Genomic DNA, 17208 nt, shown 5'->3' with positions numbered 1-17208 from the left:
CACACCTTTAGTCCCAGCAATAGGGAGGCAGAGCAGGCAGATTTCTGTAAGTTCAAGGCCAGCCTGGTCTACAAAGCACATGACAGGACAGCCAGAACTGTTACACAGAGAAACTCTGTCTTGAAAAACCACACACACACACACACACACACACACACACACACGAGACTGGAGGATTACTTAATACAATTAATAAACTTATATTAGTATAGTAATTGTAAAGATGCAAGGGTTAAAGAAATGGCTCAGCAGTCAAAAGAGCACACTGCTCTTGCAGAGGACAGGAGCTCGGTTCTTAGCACCCATGTCTAGTAGCTCACAACCTCCTTTAACTTAACTGAGCTCTCTGGAATCAATGCTCTCTTCTGGCTCTTTTAATACTAAAACATAACGAAGTAGAGAAAAACAGTAAGTGTAACTGTGCAATATGACTACAGTATCGTCAGCTGAGTACTGAATTAATCCTGTATGATGAAAAAACAACAGCTAGCCATTTATCTGATTGCTTTCATCAAAATAAAATCTCATAATCAAATATTTAAAAGTAAACAGTAGAAAATAGCAGACAGAACATAAACTTTGATGCCCCAAAGAAAAACACTGATAATCGAATCACATAAAATTGAAAATGCTCCATATACCAATACATCTAAGTCAAAAAAAAAACAAACTGGCAGAAAAGTTTGCTGTTCTTGTTGCATATAACAAAGGTCAATTTCTCCACATAGAAAAAGACTCAGGTTCAATGTCATACATGGCTATGAACACTTCACACCCTAAGTGCCAGACCTTCCTGGAAAAAAACTTGGTATTAGCCAGGTGGTCCACGCCTTTAATCATAGCTCTCAGAAGGCAGAGACAGGCAGAAGTCTGTGAGTTCTAGGCCAGCTTGGTCTACCAAGCAAGTTCCAGGATAGGCAGGGCTACATAAAGAAACCGTGCCTCAAAAAAAAAAAAAAAAGAAAGAAAGAAAGAAATAAAATAAAATAAAATAAAAACTTGTTACTTGCATTAAAATGTTTAAATGTGCACAACAGAAATGCCATTCAAAGACTTGCACAAGAACATGTGAAGATAAGCAGTGCACAAGGATACTCACTACAGAACTAGGATGGCACAAATACCATGAAGGGAAAGTTTTCTAAATTACAGTGTATCAACATCAACAAAAATGAATGATTTTTAAAATGTTCACAAATAGGTGTAGAAGCAAGTACCTGTTGCCCCAACACATGGTAGGGTAAGGCAGAAGGACCATTTGACTCCTGTACTCAGAAACTTAGTGAGGTTAAGTTTTAACAAACAAAAGATAGAAATAATGACATAATAATCTTGTGGTTTATAGCTTTTTAATCTCTGTGTGTGTGTTTTGCTTTCATGTATGTATGTGTACCATATGTATGCCTGGTGCCCAAGGAGCCAGAAGTGGGCATGAAAGCCTCTGAAACTGGAGCTACAGTTGTGAGCCACTGTGTGTAGGCAGACATTTCTGTCTGGCCACCTCCCAAATAATCACATGGAGATTTCTGGGTTTTTTTTGTTTTGTTTTGTTTTTTGTTGTTTGTTTTTGTTGTTTGTTTTTCGAGACAGGGTTTCTCTGTGGTTTTGGAGCCTGTCCTGGAACTAGCTCTTGTAGACCAGGCTGGTCTCGAACTCACAGAGATCCGCCTGCCTCTGCCTCCCGAGTGCTGGGATTAAAGGCGTGTGCCACCACCGCCCGGCCTGGAGATTTCTTATTAATTATAAAAGCTTGGTCATTGCTTACGCTTATTACTAACTAGCTCTTATAACTTAACTCATTAACCATTTGTCTTTTTGTGAAGTGTCATCCTAACTAAAGTGAAGTGTTATCTCACTATGGTTTTATCTTTGTATTCCTTGACTAGTGATACAAAGAATTTTTTCATCAGCCACCTGTATGTGTTCTTTTAAGAAAAGTCTGTTCAAATATTTTGTCCTTTTTTAATTAGGTTGTTTTCTTACTACTAAGCTCCTTATATTTGGGGAGTATTAATCTTCAACCAAATGCATCACTTCTGGATATTGCCTCCCATCTGTAAACTTCCTTCTTCACTCTACTGATTTCCTCTGCTGCACAGCTTTTTAGTTAGGTGTAATCTCATTTACCTGCTTTTGCTTTCATTGCCTGTGCTTTTGAGGTTATATCCCAAACAAATCATTGCCCAGACAAATGTGGGTATTTTCTCCTAAGTTTTCTTGTAGCAGTTTCATAACTTTGTCTTACATTTAGGTCTTTGATCTACTTTCCATTTATTTTTCTTTATGGTGTGACATAAGGATATACAGTTGCCTCTAACTTCCATTGAAGCAACAACTATCTTTTGTTCATTGTTATGTTGGTTTTTATGGTTTTTTGTGGGTTTTTTTGTTTTTGTCTTTGTTTTTTTTTGGTTGTGTGTGTGTGTGTGGTTTTTCTAGACAGTAGCTAGGAGCCAGTCCTCGAACTCGCTCTGTAGACCAGGCTGGCCTCAAACTCACAGAGATCTGTCTGCCTCTGCCTCCTGAGTGCTGGAATTAAAGGCATGTGCCACCACTGCCTGGTTATTGTTATGTTCTTACCACCTTAGTGGCTATAATAGTATGGATTTAAGAATATGGACTGACTTGTGTCTGGTTTGTTGTGTGTTCTGGTGCTGGGGATTGAACCCAACTCCTTGCACATGCTAGGCAAGAACCTACATTCATCCCAAGCCTATGGGTGTTTTTGCGCTAATCCCATGCTGATCTAATTACAATAGTTTTATAATGTTAAATATAATACTGGAGTAGCAGCAGATGATACAGGATGACATATAATTAACCTTAAGGAATGAGGTTTATTAGGAGAAAGGGCCTCCAGTTCATGATCTGGCTCAAGGTAGTAGAAAGCCCATTAGAAAGGAAAGGGTTCAAACTATGCAGGAAGTCATGACAGGGCCTTAAAAGAAATGTCCCTTTAATTCCTGGAGAAAAGGTTCATTAAGAAGAGAGCAGGAAAGATGGCTCAGCAGTTAACAACACTGGCTGCTCTTCCAGAGGACCAAGGTTCAATTCCCAACACCTACATGGTAGCTCACAACTGCCTGTAACTCCAGTTCCAGGGTATCTCTCACTTCTATTATGTTGATTTTATATCCTGCACATGAATTTGTTCTCACTGTGTATGTGTGTCATCTTCAGAGTTTTCTAAATATGCTCAGTTTCTGCCGGTGTGACAGCTACCTGAGGGGAACTGTAAAGCACTTCTAAAGCACCAGGAAGCCAAGGAGGTGATAAATGGAAGAACCCTGAGATATAACTTCCAGAGGCATGCTCTCAGTAACTTGTTTCCTCCAACTAGGCCTCATCTCCCACCTCCCAATATTTCATAAATTGTGAACACTTCAGTAGAGTAACTGATAAAGGCAAAGCCTTATGACCCAATCATTTCCTCCAAAGCTCCACCTCTGAATATTGCTATTTGGGGAGCCAAATTACTCTGTGGATGTTTTATATTGGAGTCAGAGAGACAGTTTAACTTATTCCTTCTCAATCTGGACACCTTTTATTGCTTTCTCTTACCTAACTGCTCTGATTAGGACTTGCCTTTCTGTATCAAACAGAAGTGATAAAATGGCCATCTGTCTTTTTCCAATTTCAATGATTTTCCATTCAGGATGTTAATTGTGGATTTTGTCAAAATTGGTAGTTATTATGTTATTAATTCTATACCTAATTTGTTGAGTTTTTGCTAAGGGATACTGACTTTTATCAAATCCTTTTCCTGCATCTATTAAAATAATCACCCTATGGTTTTGTCATTAGTCTCTTGATATGGTCACCCATATTTACATGTGTTGAACCATCTTTGCACTTCTGAATGAATCCCACTTTACCATGGTGAAACATCTTTAATATGCAACTAGATTTTGCTCAATAGCTTAATGAAGATTTCAGCATCTGTGTTCAAAAGTAATAATTTGTTTTTTGAGACAGGGCTTCACTATACCACCTTTGAACTCACAGGGACCCACCTACCTCTGCCTAAGTGTGGGCATTACAGACATAGAGCACCATGCCAGGCTTTTTCTTGTATCCATATCTGGTTTAGGTATCAACATAATGCAGGCACTGAAGAGCGAACTTGGAAGGAGTCCTTTCCCCTTTCCAAAATTTTAAAGAGTTTTTGCAGAAGTGGTATTAGTCTTTTAGATACTTGACGGGGGCTGGAGAGATGGCTCAGTGGTTAAGAGCATTGCCTACTCTTCCAAAGGTCCTGAGTTCAATTCCCGGCAACCACATGGTGGCTCACAACCATCTGTAATGAGGTCTGGTGCCCTCTTCTGGCCTGCAGACATACACATAGACAGAATATTGTATGCATAATAAATAAATAAATATTAAAAAAAATCTATTAGATACTTGACGGAACTCATCAGTGACGTCTCAGACCCCGGGCTTATTCTATGACAAACTTTTACTGATTCAACCTTACTCATTACTGGACTGTTCTCCATAATTCAATCTTGGTAAATTGCAGCATCCATGAACTTACTTCTCCGTTTGTCAAAAATTCTTTACAACTCTCAAGGCTGTATTCATGTACCATTCTCTCCAATATGAATAGGATATAGTGAGTGGAGGGTCTGTGTTACCTAACTTTCTGAATAGTGCAAGATGTCTCTACTATGTCTAATCAAAATATTGGGAAATATTTGAATGAGAAAATGAGACCACATTATCATAACTGTCTGTTTTCATGTCAGTTTCTAAAAAAAAAAAAAACCTATTGTTCACATTTACTCCAGGACAAGTATTATGCTAGAAATACCACCATCACTTAGACAAGCGGCCTCTTCCTCATGATGTTTGTATTCACCGACTTTTATGTTAAAGAAGTATTCTAGAGCCAGGCAGTGGTGGCGCACACCTTTAATCCCAGCACTCGGGCGGCAGAGGCAGGTAGATCTCTGTGAGTTCGAGGCCAGCTTGGTCTACAAGAGCTAGTTCCAGGCCAGGCTCTAAAACTACAGCAAAACCCTGTCTCGAAAAACAACAACAACAAAAAAGTATTCTGTAACATCTGCAACACCCATTATCAACAAATTGTTTCAGAAATGAAAGTAGCCAAGTGGTGGAGGCACAAGTCTTTAACTCCAGAACTCAGGAGGCAGAGCAGGCAGATCTCTGTGAGTTCAAGGCTAGCCTGGTTTACAGAATGAGTTCAAGGAAAGCAAAGGCTACACGGAGAAATGTGTCTCAAAAACATAACAACAAAATAAAAGTATTGGGCTGAATGTGGTGGCGTATGCTTCTAATCCCAGCACCGTGAAGTCCAAAACAGGTGCATCTCAAGTTTCAGGGCAATCAGGGCTACAGAGAGAAACCCTATGTGTGCGGTGGCAGTGGGGGATTGATTATCAAGACTCTCTAATGTGTTCAGCTCCTATCAGTTTGGTGATTCTTTTCAGGAAACATAAGAATGAGGCTTCTGAATAAAGTTTATTTTTTATAAAAGAAGCAATACTCAGAAGACCAGTGGCAGCTCATCTTCCAAGTTCCAACACTCACTGCCACAGTACAAGTGGCATCATCTCTTTAGTCCTTAGCCTCATTCATAAACTGAGAATGATGACTACTCTCTAGGACTCCTTTTAGATATAGTTGTGTGACTTTCTACTATTTTCCATAGGTTAAGTATATCTAGAGAATACCAGGTTCCAGGTTCCAATAAAAGTCACTAACTGGAATTTGCCTGAAAAAGAATCTAAAGAATGGTAAGTAGATTCTAGTCATGTAATAAAAACCATAAACCAAATACTTAGAAAGAACACATTACCATCAAATTGCTTCAGACTGACATGTAAAAAAATGCTTGGGATTTCCTCTAGCAAATAAAACTAAAGCAGTTATAGTATGGCAAACATTACTTTAGTTAAAAGAAAAATACAATACATAACTAGTAAAAATTAGGAGGTGGCAAGCTTTCTTCTCCAGAAGGAACAGAAAGTAGACTATCAATCAAAAATGCCATTATACACACACACACACACACACATATATGAGGTAACCCAGACCCAGAAAGATAAGTATCACATGTACTCACACATAAAGTGGCTTTTAGACATAAAGCAAAGAAAAACCAGCCTACAATTCACAATCCCAGAGAACTAGACAATCAAGAGGACCCTAAGAGAGACATACATGGATCTAATCTACAGGGGAAGTAGAAAAAGACAAGATCTCCTGAATAAATTGGGCGCATGGCAACCATGGGAGAGGGCAGAAGAGGAGAGGAAAGAAAGGGAGGGGACAGAGAAAAATATATAGCTCAATAAAAACAATTTTAAAAAAATACCACTATCTGTTTTCTTGCTGGGCATCCTCAAAGTTCAAGGCTATTCCCTCACTAAATCAACAACGCATAGAAGGCAGGCTGTCTATCATTCATCTTTATATTCCCCAAACATACCATTATCTGACACAATAGTACTACACAAAAATAAACAATAAAAGTTTACAGATATTCCTATAAAGATTAAACTCAATTTAATGACTATACATGAAGAGTCTATCAGGCTGGAAAAATGGCTCAAGAGTGTTCACTGCTCTTACACAGGAACTGAGTTGGATTCCTTCCCTGTCTATTTGGCCTCAGCCCTGGAAGCAGAAACTGCTCGTGTCTAGCAAGCTGTAGTACTATATTCTTTAAGGTCTCCTTTTGTCCTAGTAGGTGGCGTATTAACTCTTTACATTAAACTTTCCCTTTAAATTTTAAAATGAAATCCAGGTGGATTAAAGAAAACCATGTACCTGCTGGGCGGTGGTGGCGCACGCCTTTAATCCCAGCACTTGGGAGGCAGAGGCAGGCGGATCTCTGTGAGTTCGAGACCAGCCTGGTCTACAAGAGCTAGTTCCAGGACAGGCTCCAAAAAACCACAGAGAAACCCTGTCTCGAGAAAGAAAGGAAGGAAGGAAGGAAGGAAGGAAGGAAGGAAGGAAGGAAGGAAGGAAGGAAGGAAGGAAGGAAGGAAGAAAGGAAGAAAGGAAGAAAGGAAGAAAGAAAAGAAAACCATGTACTTGGCAATGGTGGCACACACCTTTAATCCCAGAGTTTGGGAGGCACAGGAAGGTGTAGTTCAGTTCTGAATTCAAGGTCAGTCTGGTCTACAGAGTGAGTTCCAGGCCAGACGTGCCTACATAGAGAAACCCTGTCTTAGAGGAAAAGAAATGAGAGCGAGCGAGCGAGCGAGCGAGAGAGAGAGAGAGAGAGAGAGAGAGAGAGAGAGAGAGAGAGAGAGAATAAAAGAATTGAGAAATAGGAGGTGGGAAGATCCTTCTAAACCAGAAACCTTAAGATCATAAACTTAAAAAAAAATAGGTCAGCAATGGGCATGATGGTGTATGCCTTGAATTCCAGCTCTTGGGAAGCAGAGGCAGGGGAATCTCTGTGAGTTTGAGGTCAGCCTGGTCTACAGAGTGAGTTCCAGGACAGTCAAAGTTGCACAGAGAAACCCTGTCTCAAAAACAAAAAAACATACAAAATAACAAAAGGTCAACTGCAAAAAAAAATCGCTTTTTGTACAATTTTTTAAAAAGGTAGGTAAACAACAAACTAGGAAAACAAAATATCTAATAGATACCAAAAACCTACTACAGTTTATAGAGCACTCCTCTAATTTAACAAGAAAAGAAAGCTGAGAGTGCTCAGTCGGTATTTTGCCACACAAGCAGAAGGACCTGAGTTCAATTCCCCATCATCCACACAGCAAGCCAGAGATACACATCTATAACCCCAGCTCTCGGGGAAACAAAGACAGCAGGATCTCTGGGGCTTGCTGACCAGCAAATCTCACCAATTTCAGTTGTAACTGGTTGCTCAGTTCTAACCAGCAAGTGCCAAGTTCAGTAAGGGACCCTGCCTCATAAAATGAGAAAGGCTTAAAAAGACATCTAATGTCAGTGTCTGACATCCATGCACATGTGTGCATGCACCTGCAAATACACAAAAACATATACACCACGCATGCAGGAAAAAAATAATTAGCAAGTATAATTCAATGGAAAAATGATATAATAGTCAATTCACAACAAGAACTTAGTCAATGAGGGCCAGCCAGCCAGTTCAGTGAATGAAGCAGCTAGCCACACAAGCCTAGTGAGCTAGCTGAATCTGATCCCTAGAACCCATGAAGAAATAGAAGAGAAAACCACCTCTCACAAACTGTCTTTGACACCTCAGAAGCACTGTGCTATGAGCACACATACCCCAAACCATTAAATAAAAAAAAAAAAAGTAAAGTAACACAAACATGCCCTATCTGAAAACAATATAATCGCTAAGGCTCAGGGATGGAACACTTACCTGGTATATACAAAGAACCTGGGCTCATTCCACAGCTCCATGAAAATGAAGAAAAGAATCAATCTACTTTTTAAAGCCACCATTTGTCATCTACCTGCTTCAAACCCTTCAAAGGGTATTTCTTTCATCTCTAAAGACCACTAACACCTCACTCATACCTTCTCTCTGCTTGCTCCAAGAGAGGGACTCCTGCTCCATCAGACAGGAATATCACGACCACCTCCTCTAAATGGCCAAATGCCTCAAATGTGTAGTACTGTGTGCCCCTCACAGGTCCTCAGGCAGAATTGTGGGATTCCTTGACTCCTCTATCAGTTGTCAAATATCCAATGCCATCAGCAAACCCCTCAGGCTATATTCTCAAAATAAAGTTTCCATCAATTATCTTGGTCCAAACTCCACCTTTGCCTGGATTCAGGCCTCCCTTAAATCCTAGTGCCAATCCAACAACCAAAGCAATGTGGGTTTTTGTTTGTGGTTTTTGTTTATTCGTTTGTGGGTTGTTGCTTTCAGTTTTTTGAGGCAGGTTCTCCCTCTGTAGCCCAGGCTGGCCTCAAATATTGTGGCAATTCTGCTTCAGTCTTCTATGCTGGGATTACAGGCTTGAGCTATCAAGCCCAGCACCTTTTTTGTTATGTCCAACCGTATCACTCTTCCGCTTAAAACCTTTTCAATGTTTTCCCCTAGTGAAATGGATTGATTCAATTGTTCATTTTTACAGACTGAAACCGATCTTTAAAATGTTTCTGCGGCCCTACAAAATCGCCCTTCCCTATCTCTGTGATTGGCTCATCCTCACTCTAACACCACTCCAGCCACAGCTGCCTCTTCAGTATGCTAGATATATCCTCGTGAAGCTTTGCCTCATGGCTAATTCCACTTAGTCCTTCAGGTCTCTGCATAAATTTTATCTGTATCGGAATATCTGTATCAGAAATCACTATTCCGACAATTCATTTAAAACCAACCCCAGGGCTAGTGAGAAGGCTTAGCAGTTAAGATCATTTGTAACTCTTGCAGAGGACCCAAGATTAGTCCCTATCCTCCACACCAGGTAGTTCAAACTGTAACTCTTACTCTTGGGAATCTAACACCCTCTTCTGGCTTATGGGAACCTAACCTACCCCACAAGCACATATACACTTAAGTAATCAAAATAAATAAATAAAACAAGCCCAATGCTTCTTAGGACCCTGCTCTGCTGTTTTAAAGAGCATTTATTGACTAAGAATGTATATAACCTGTATATGTTCAGTACCTGTTTCCCTTCATTAAAGCAGGGCTGTTTATTACCTGTCATGCTCACTGATGGATTATAATTACCAGAACTGTGCCTGACAAGTAGTTCACATTAGTAATAGTTGAATAAATGCTTTTACACCGTCTGTGGAATAATCTAATTAATGACTAAATGACTATCTAGGAACAGAAACTAGATCTGGTTTGACTTATCTCTGTATTTCTTAGAGACTAACAGAGGGGTTAGCATAGTCCAGGCACCAAAATATTAATTAAAGAACGCCTCAGGTATGGAAGGCATACTTGTAATCCCAGCACTTAGGACATGAGGTGGGACTGCTGTTAGCTTCAGGTGAACCAGAGCTATGCAGTGAATCCAAGACTAACTTGCAGTACCTAGCAGGAGAGCTTTTAATGAGGAAATATACTCTCTCATATACCTTGGCAGGTATATACATTGATTAAATTGATATTTTTTTAAGCTTAAACTAGCAGCAGTTTTGATTTAAATCCGTTAGGATGTATCCTTTTAACTCAGTAGTCTCACAGATATAAAAGCAAGAGTACCAGTGGTTTAGGCCTGCTGGAACTATAGCTCAGTAATATAGTGCTTGCTTAGCATGTACAAGGTACTGGATTCAAACCCCAGTAGAAAAAAAGTACACCATCTTAGCACTGCTTATAAAATGAAGAGATTAGCAACCAACCAGCGCATCCGTGGAAACACACAGCCTGTCATCCCAATACTCCAGAGGATACAGCAGGAGAACATCATGAATTGGAGGTCCATTTGGCTAAATTGGAACCTTGTCCCAATAATAAAAATAAAAATAGGGGTTGGAGCCGGGCGGTGGTGGCGCACGCCTTTAATCCCAGCACTTGGGAGGCAGAGGCAGGCGGATCTCTGTGAGTTCAAGGCCAGCCTGGTCTACAAAGGGAGTTCCAGGACAGGCTCCAAAAGCTACAGAGAAACCCTGTCTCGAAAAACCAAAAAAAAAAAAAAACCAAAAAAAAAAAAAAAAAAAAAAATAGGGGTTGGAGAGATAGCTCAACAATTAAGAGAACTGATTATTCTTCCAGAGGACCTGGGTTCAATACCCAGTACTCACATGGTGGCTCACAACCACCTGTTAACTCCAGTTCCAGGAAGCCAATTCCCTCTTCTAGCCTATGTGGATATCAGGGACAGACATACATGCAGGCAAAATACAAGCACACATAAAATAACAAAAATCATTAAAATAAGCCGGGCGGTGGTGGCGCACGCCTTTAATCCCAGCACTCGGGAGGCAGAGGCAGGCGGATCTCTGTGAGTTCGAGACCAGCCTGGTCTACAAGAGCTAGTTCCAGGACAGGCTCCAAAACCACAGAGAAACCCTGTCTCGAAAAAAAAAAAAAATCATTAAAATAATAATGAATAAAAACAAGAAAATTCATCATGCACGCCACACACGTGATGGAATAGACTTTTAATAAGAAAAAGGCAGAGCTACAGGAACAGACAATGGTCCTTCTGCTCTAGTAAACAAACCAGAGGATTCTGGATTCAAATGTTCTGTGTTTGAATCCTGCCCCTCTAACTTACTATAGCTCCAGGCATGTTTAATTTCTCTGGGTTCAATTTCTTTATCAAAAACTAGAAGCTAGCCGGGCGGTGGTGGCGCACGCCTTTAATCCTAGCACTCGGGAGGCAGAGGCATGTGGATCTCTGTGAGTTCGAGACCAGCCTGGTCTACAAAAGCTAGTTCCAGGACAGGCTCCAAAACCACAGAGAAACCCTGTCTCGAAAAAAAAAAAAAAAAAAAAAAACTAGAAGCTATTACAATAGCACCCCTATAATGGTTATGGCACGTCACACGGCCATGTAACCATTCACACACACACACACAGAGAGTAATGATAAGTAACATTTAAGTGAGAAAAGAAAGTTGCAGACCTTTGTACCCATCTATTTCAAAGATTAAAGGTAGCATGTCTATATAATGGAATAAAACGCAGAACAGAAATCTTACCTCTGAGAAATGGAAAAATATACTTTTACTTAAGGTTTTTTTCCTAATATATAAAACATCAATGAAGGACTAAAAAGATGGCTCAGCAGTTAAGACTGTTCTCCCAGAGAACCTGGGTTCAATTCCCGCACCCAGACGATGGCCCACAACCATCTGTAACTCTAGTCTCAGGGGGACCAGACGCCCTTTTCTGACTTCAAAGGCCTCAGACGAGCACATGGTGCACAAACATGCATGCAAAACACCCAAACACATAAAAATAAATCTGAAAAACAAAATAAAAGCATCAAAGGGGGCAGGCTTTGCAATGTTTTGAAGCTAGCATATATTATAAAATGTGTAAATGAAGTTAAACACATCTACATCCTCAAATACTTATCAGTTCTTTATGGGAAAACATTCAAAATCCTTTTTTCTAACATATAATTTTTAAATAGAGAGATTATATGAAAAACAAAGGGGTCAGTGACATCACTCAGTAAGTAAATGTGACTTCTGTCAAGCCTTTCAATCTCAAAAACCACATAATGAAAAGAGAGAACCAATTCCCACACGTTGTCCTCTGACCTTGTGGCAAGTATACACACATACACAAACACACACAAATAAAGGTAATTTTTAAAAATTTAATTTTAATAAAGCAAAATCAGGACAAATGCTTCTAAGATATAGTTTAGCTTCAACTGAAGTCTGAAAATTTTTACACTTGTCTTTGAATTTTCAAGGGAAAATAATTTAATCAGTTGACACTGGTCTACTGAAATGCATCATCAAAAAACCAAAACTTTCAAAAATTACAAAATAAGAAAAAATGTAAATGGCTACATCACATCCTGCCAATTACAGAGAAATTTACTCTTAATATAACATATCCTCATGAAAAACAAGCAAAGTATTTCAAAAGAAAAAGAGTCAGCAACTGCTACTGAGATGACAGGAAAGAAAAATAAAGTCCAAGACTAAATAGTTAAGTTTAATGTCAGTTTGACACAAAGGAATTCTCCAAATCCTTTGTAGAGACTGAAATTCAAATGTGCTTTTAATTAAAGTTATCACCATGAATCCAACTAAAGAGAAAAACGAACTCCCCAAGATGAACTTCTAAGCATACACTGACACAAGAAACTCAAACATATCAAATTCTATCTCCCTTTGAGAACGATAGTTATGGTCACCCGTTTACATTAATTTACAATAAAAAATTACAATGTAAACTTGAAAAATAGGTAATAACCCCGAACTGGGAATAGCAAGAATTGAGAATATGAGATTCCTCGATGCTGGGAAGTGCTTAGTCACTTCTGCCTATTTGCAGGGAAGACCATTTTCTATCTTGAAAGAGGCAGGAAATGTGGAGTCTAGACTCATGTCACCTGAGTTGTCCGTGGCAGGCAAAAGAAGGCAGCAGCCAGTTAAGCACACCTACCAGAAGTCAGAGCTTTCTCTGTATTCTGCCTCTGTCTGCAGTAACAAAGAGGGTTGGGAAAGTTTTCTTCCCTGACACCAAATACAAAAGGTGAGAATTAAAAGAAGGTCCAAAAAGCATCCCTGTTTCCTGACAGCCCACCATCTCTTCTCTTCTACTGGAATAAAACACCAAGCGAATTAAAGTCCAGGCTGGACATCACCCCTTAGGCAACTAACAAAACCCCAAACTAGAGGCTAACAAGTTTAGGAGCACACTTCTCAGAGAGCCTTTAAGGCAAGAGCCTTAAAATCTGATAATATTGTTTCCAGTTCCCCCCACGACAAGAACAAACAGAAAGATTTTCACAAAATCTTTAAGAGACTACTCTTGGGAAAGACCAAATGAAATACTTCCTGTGTCCAAGCACCTATCCCTACTTACACGTAAAGATGCTAAGCACAAAGGCCAATTAGAGAAATACACCTGCAAGAACTTTCACAACTGGATACAGAAAATCTTGTCAAGGACCAAGCACATTCTTTCTTTCCAAACATAACTCCATGTTGAGAAATTAAACATAAAAAATCTGAAACAATGTGGCCAAAACTCTGAAGCACAGCTCAGTCCGCTGAAAGGTCAGGAAGGGTTCTAACAATCATTATGGTTTATTTAGGGCAAGGCCTTGTTTCCCTTCCAAAAATATATGAGCACTATTAAAAGACAGTTTGTCCTGCACCTGTAAGTCTCCGCTACTGAGGCAGGAGCATAGCTCAGGGGTTTCAGGCCAGCATGGTCAACGAAATGAGACCCCATCGCTTGAAAGGAAGAGACGAAATGGTGAAAAAGACTGATTCCTCGACTTTGGCTTTCTCGAGCACCGTTTTCATTTCTAACGCTCTCAAAATAATACTAAGCTATCCTTTTACAGATGAATGTTGCCATCTTTATCGCATGGCCCCCGGCTTGCCCATCTTTCTCGATAAAGAGGCATGAAACAAGCACTCCTCGTGCGTCAGAAAGTGAGGTCCTAAGAGACTAATAAATGTGCCCGGGCTTACCATTCAGCTACACTACCCCTCACAGAAGGCTACCAAATCGTTACCGATCCCAGTTACTTTTACAAGTCACGGAACCCGGTGCAAAGAGCGCTGGAGCGTGGCCTGAGGAGGCGGGGGCAGAGGTGGGGCGAGAGGGCACACCGCCACTCCAGCGCCGAGGGCTCGCTTTTTTTATTTTGTTTTATTTTTCAACGAATATAGCACATGTTCTCGCTTGCCATCTTCCCCACGGGCGCAACCCACGTGCTAATCCCACGGCACCTTCCTCTCCGCGCTCCCCCGCCGGCTCCCCACGCCCTTCCCCACGGCCGCCCGCGCCCGCGCCTCCCGCCCCCTCCCCAGCCGGGCTGCCCAGGCCCGCGACGCCCGCGCGCTCCCGCCTCCGGCCTCGCGGGTCACCCCCGGACCCGCGCGCGTGCCCTTCAGGCCCCAAGGGCCCCCGCGACGCCGCGCCGGGCAGGGCAGGCCGCGCCCGCCATGGTGGGCGCCTCACCGTCAGGCTGGGGAGCCGGGCCCGGCTGCGCCATGGCCAGGAGGCGGCTTCGGGGAACAGGGATGGGCGGGGAAGCGGAGTCCCGGGCTGCCGCGGGCTCAGCTGGCGGAGGAGGCGTCGACCGAGCCGCGGCCGCCGCCGCCCAGGGAGGAACCGCTAAGGCTGGAGCCGCCGGCGCCGCCACAGCCCCGGGCAGAGACGGACCGGAGCGCCGACCTCCGCCTCCTCATCCTGACAGCGGGAAATAAGCAGTGCGCAGGCGCGGGGGGATGGGGCGGCACGTGATGTTGGCCTCAGGGGAGGGGAGGGGCCTCGGGAGGGAGGGAGGGAGGGTGGGAGGGAGACGGGGTGGGGTGGGGGGGCCGGGGACTGAGCATCAGAGGGAAGCTGATGAGGAGAGCTAGGCGTGGAGGAGGCTGGTGGCGGGAAAGGCAAGGACTCTTGAAGCTCCTGGCTCCCAGAACCCAGCTCGCGAGCCCAGCCGCTGCTTCTTCTAGCTGTGTGACCTTGAGAGAGAGTGAGTCCCTTAACCTCACAACCTTGATACAGCACAGTAGCTAAGAAAAGTTTAAATGAGGCAATAAAGTAGGAAGAATCGTTATGGCCAGAACTTGGCCTGGACCCCAGGTCTGATGTGCAAGCCAGTGTACTTTCCATTAAGCCACTATGTCTGACTCTTATGTGCCCCGGCCAGGGAAGCTGCTGGAAATCTAGGCAGACGCAGTGCTTGCGCTCGTAACTGGAGAGGAGAAATTACATACAGAAAGTACTGCCCGTATGCCAGGGCAAGAGAGCCAGCCCTAAGCTTCGTTCTTTAAAGATTCCTCCAGCCCTGCCCAGGCCTTGCTACCTGTCTAAGGAGTCCACATAGTCTGGCACTTCAAGACCAAGTCCTCTTACCTTTCTGTGAGCCCGGAATTCCCTCCTCGCATGGCCAAAGCTTTGGTCTCTCCTTTCCTATCAGACAGTGTGGACATTTCCCAGAGTGCCAAAGGGCAGCTGTACTCGGAGGAGGTGGCATAGCGCGCTCAGACATTTGGGCTGCTCTGTGCATGTCCACAGATCCTTCGTGGTGCCAGACAGGTGAGGAAAGAAGGCAAGCTAGGGACCGGTAGCCAGAGCTCCTTTCTGCATCGAATTCAAGTGCACATACCCCCGAAGTCCAGGGATCTCTCCTGCAGTCCTGGGGATTTAACCTTAAGCATAGTAGGCAAGCACCCACCATTCAGCTATAGCCGTAGCTCTTGTTCTGTTTTTTGTTTTGAATCTCAGTCTCCCTAAATTGCCCAGGTTGTCCTTGAATTTGCAACCTTCCCACTTTAGCCTCCTGAGAAGCTGGGATTTCAGGACTGGACCACCAAGTCCTACTCTTTTTCTTTTCTTTATTTTGATCCTAGGAATGCTAAATTCAAGTCTGCTCTAGGGTCTTTGCGAAGGTCTCCATTCAAACCGTAATGATCCATGTTAGTCAAAGTAGAAGACTGGACTCTAGTTAGGTTCACAGTTCTTTATTTGTACTTTTGCCTCAGGCCCCACTAGCATTAAGGGAGAGGTGATAAATTCCGACTCTTAGGTAATTAACATCCCCAGATGAAGGATATGCCTTTGACAGAGCAAACAAAGCCTGGCTCCACCCACCCCCTCTTATCTGACGTTCCTAGGTGAGCAAACCCTTGCTCAGCAGGAAGACCTTTAGCCTGAATAGGGCACTCAGTAATCATCTGTCCTGTGGCAAAGACTAATAGGAGGCAGGAGCCGTGAAGATAGCAGCTGCTGGTGTCCTCTGCAGATGGGCTCCTTCCACTGAGTGAGTACCATATTTATTGCCACGCAGCCCGGTCCTTGAGACCAGATTCACTCAGAAGTGACCAGACATCTGGACGGACACCCAGAGCCCCCTATGTCAAAAGCTGAAAAGGCATTTCTGAAATCAGCTCAGAGGATCAAGAGTTACTTACCCTGTCATAGTCATCTCTCTCTCTCTCTCTCTCTCTCTCTCTCTCTCTCTCTCTGGTTTGGTTTTGTTTTTAGTTTTTTCTTTTTCAAGACAGGGTTTCTCTGTAGCTTTGAAACCTGTCCTGGAATTAGCTCTTGTAGACCAGGTTGGCCTCAAACTCACAGAGATCCACCTGCCTCTGTCTCCGGAGTGCTGGGATTAAAGGCGTGTGCTGCCACCACCACCCGCCCCTTCTCTCTCTCTTTTTTTTTGGGGGGGGGCGGGTTCGAGACAGGGTTTCTCTGTGGTTTTGGAGCCTGTCCTGGAACTAGCTCTTGTAGACCAGGCTGGTCTCGAACTCACAGAGATCCGCCTGCCTCTGCCTCCCAAGTGCTGGGATTAAAGGCATGCGCCACCACCACCCGGCCTCTCTCTATTTTTTAAAGACAGGTTCTAGCCAGGTGGTTGGTGGTGCACGCCTTTAATCCCAGCACTCGGGAGGTAGAGGCAGATGGGTCTTGATGAAATTGAGGCCAGCCTGGTCTACAAAGCGAGTTCTAGGACTACACAGAGAAACCCTGTCTTGAAATACCAAAAGAAAGAGAGAGAGAGAGAGAGAGAGAGAGAGAGAGAGAGAGAGAGAGAGAGAGAGGTTCTTATGTAGCCCAAGCTAGCCTTGAGCTCACTATATAGCTTGAATTCCTGATCCTCCAGGCTT

At 42.8% G+C, this 17208-nt stretch overlaps 1 protein-coding gene across 2 annotated transcripts in view; it reads right to left on the bottom strand.

Annotated features, from left to right (window-relative positions):
* Window positions 1–14802, bottom strand: part of Rabep1 (rabaptin, RAB GTPase binding effector protein 1) — a 91526-nt gene extending 76724 nt beyond the window's left edge. For both annotated transcript variants that reach the window (XM_057775561.1, XM_057775563.1), the window contains exon 1: window positions 14555–14802. In XM_057775561.1, the coding sequence (XP_057631544.1) occupies window positions 14555–14588 (34 nt within the window). In that variant the 5' untranslated portion in view covers window positions 14589–14802. The remainder of the gene's footprint in view (window positions 1–14554) is intronic.
* Between the last annotated feature and the right edge of the window lie 2406 nt (window positions 14803–17208).

The sequence above is a fragment of the Chionomys nivalis genome, chromosome 7 (assembly GCF_950005125.1).
Source record: "Chionomys nivalis chromosome 7, mChiNiv1.1, whole genome shotgun sequence".
Taxonomy (NCBI): domain Eukaryota; kingdom Metazoa; phylum Chordata; class Mammalia; order Rodentia; family Cricetidae; genus Chionomys; species Chionomys nivalis.
The sequence above is the reverse complement of the archived record's forward strand: the minus strand, read 5'-3'. Positions and strand labels throughout refer to the sequence as shown.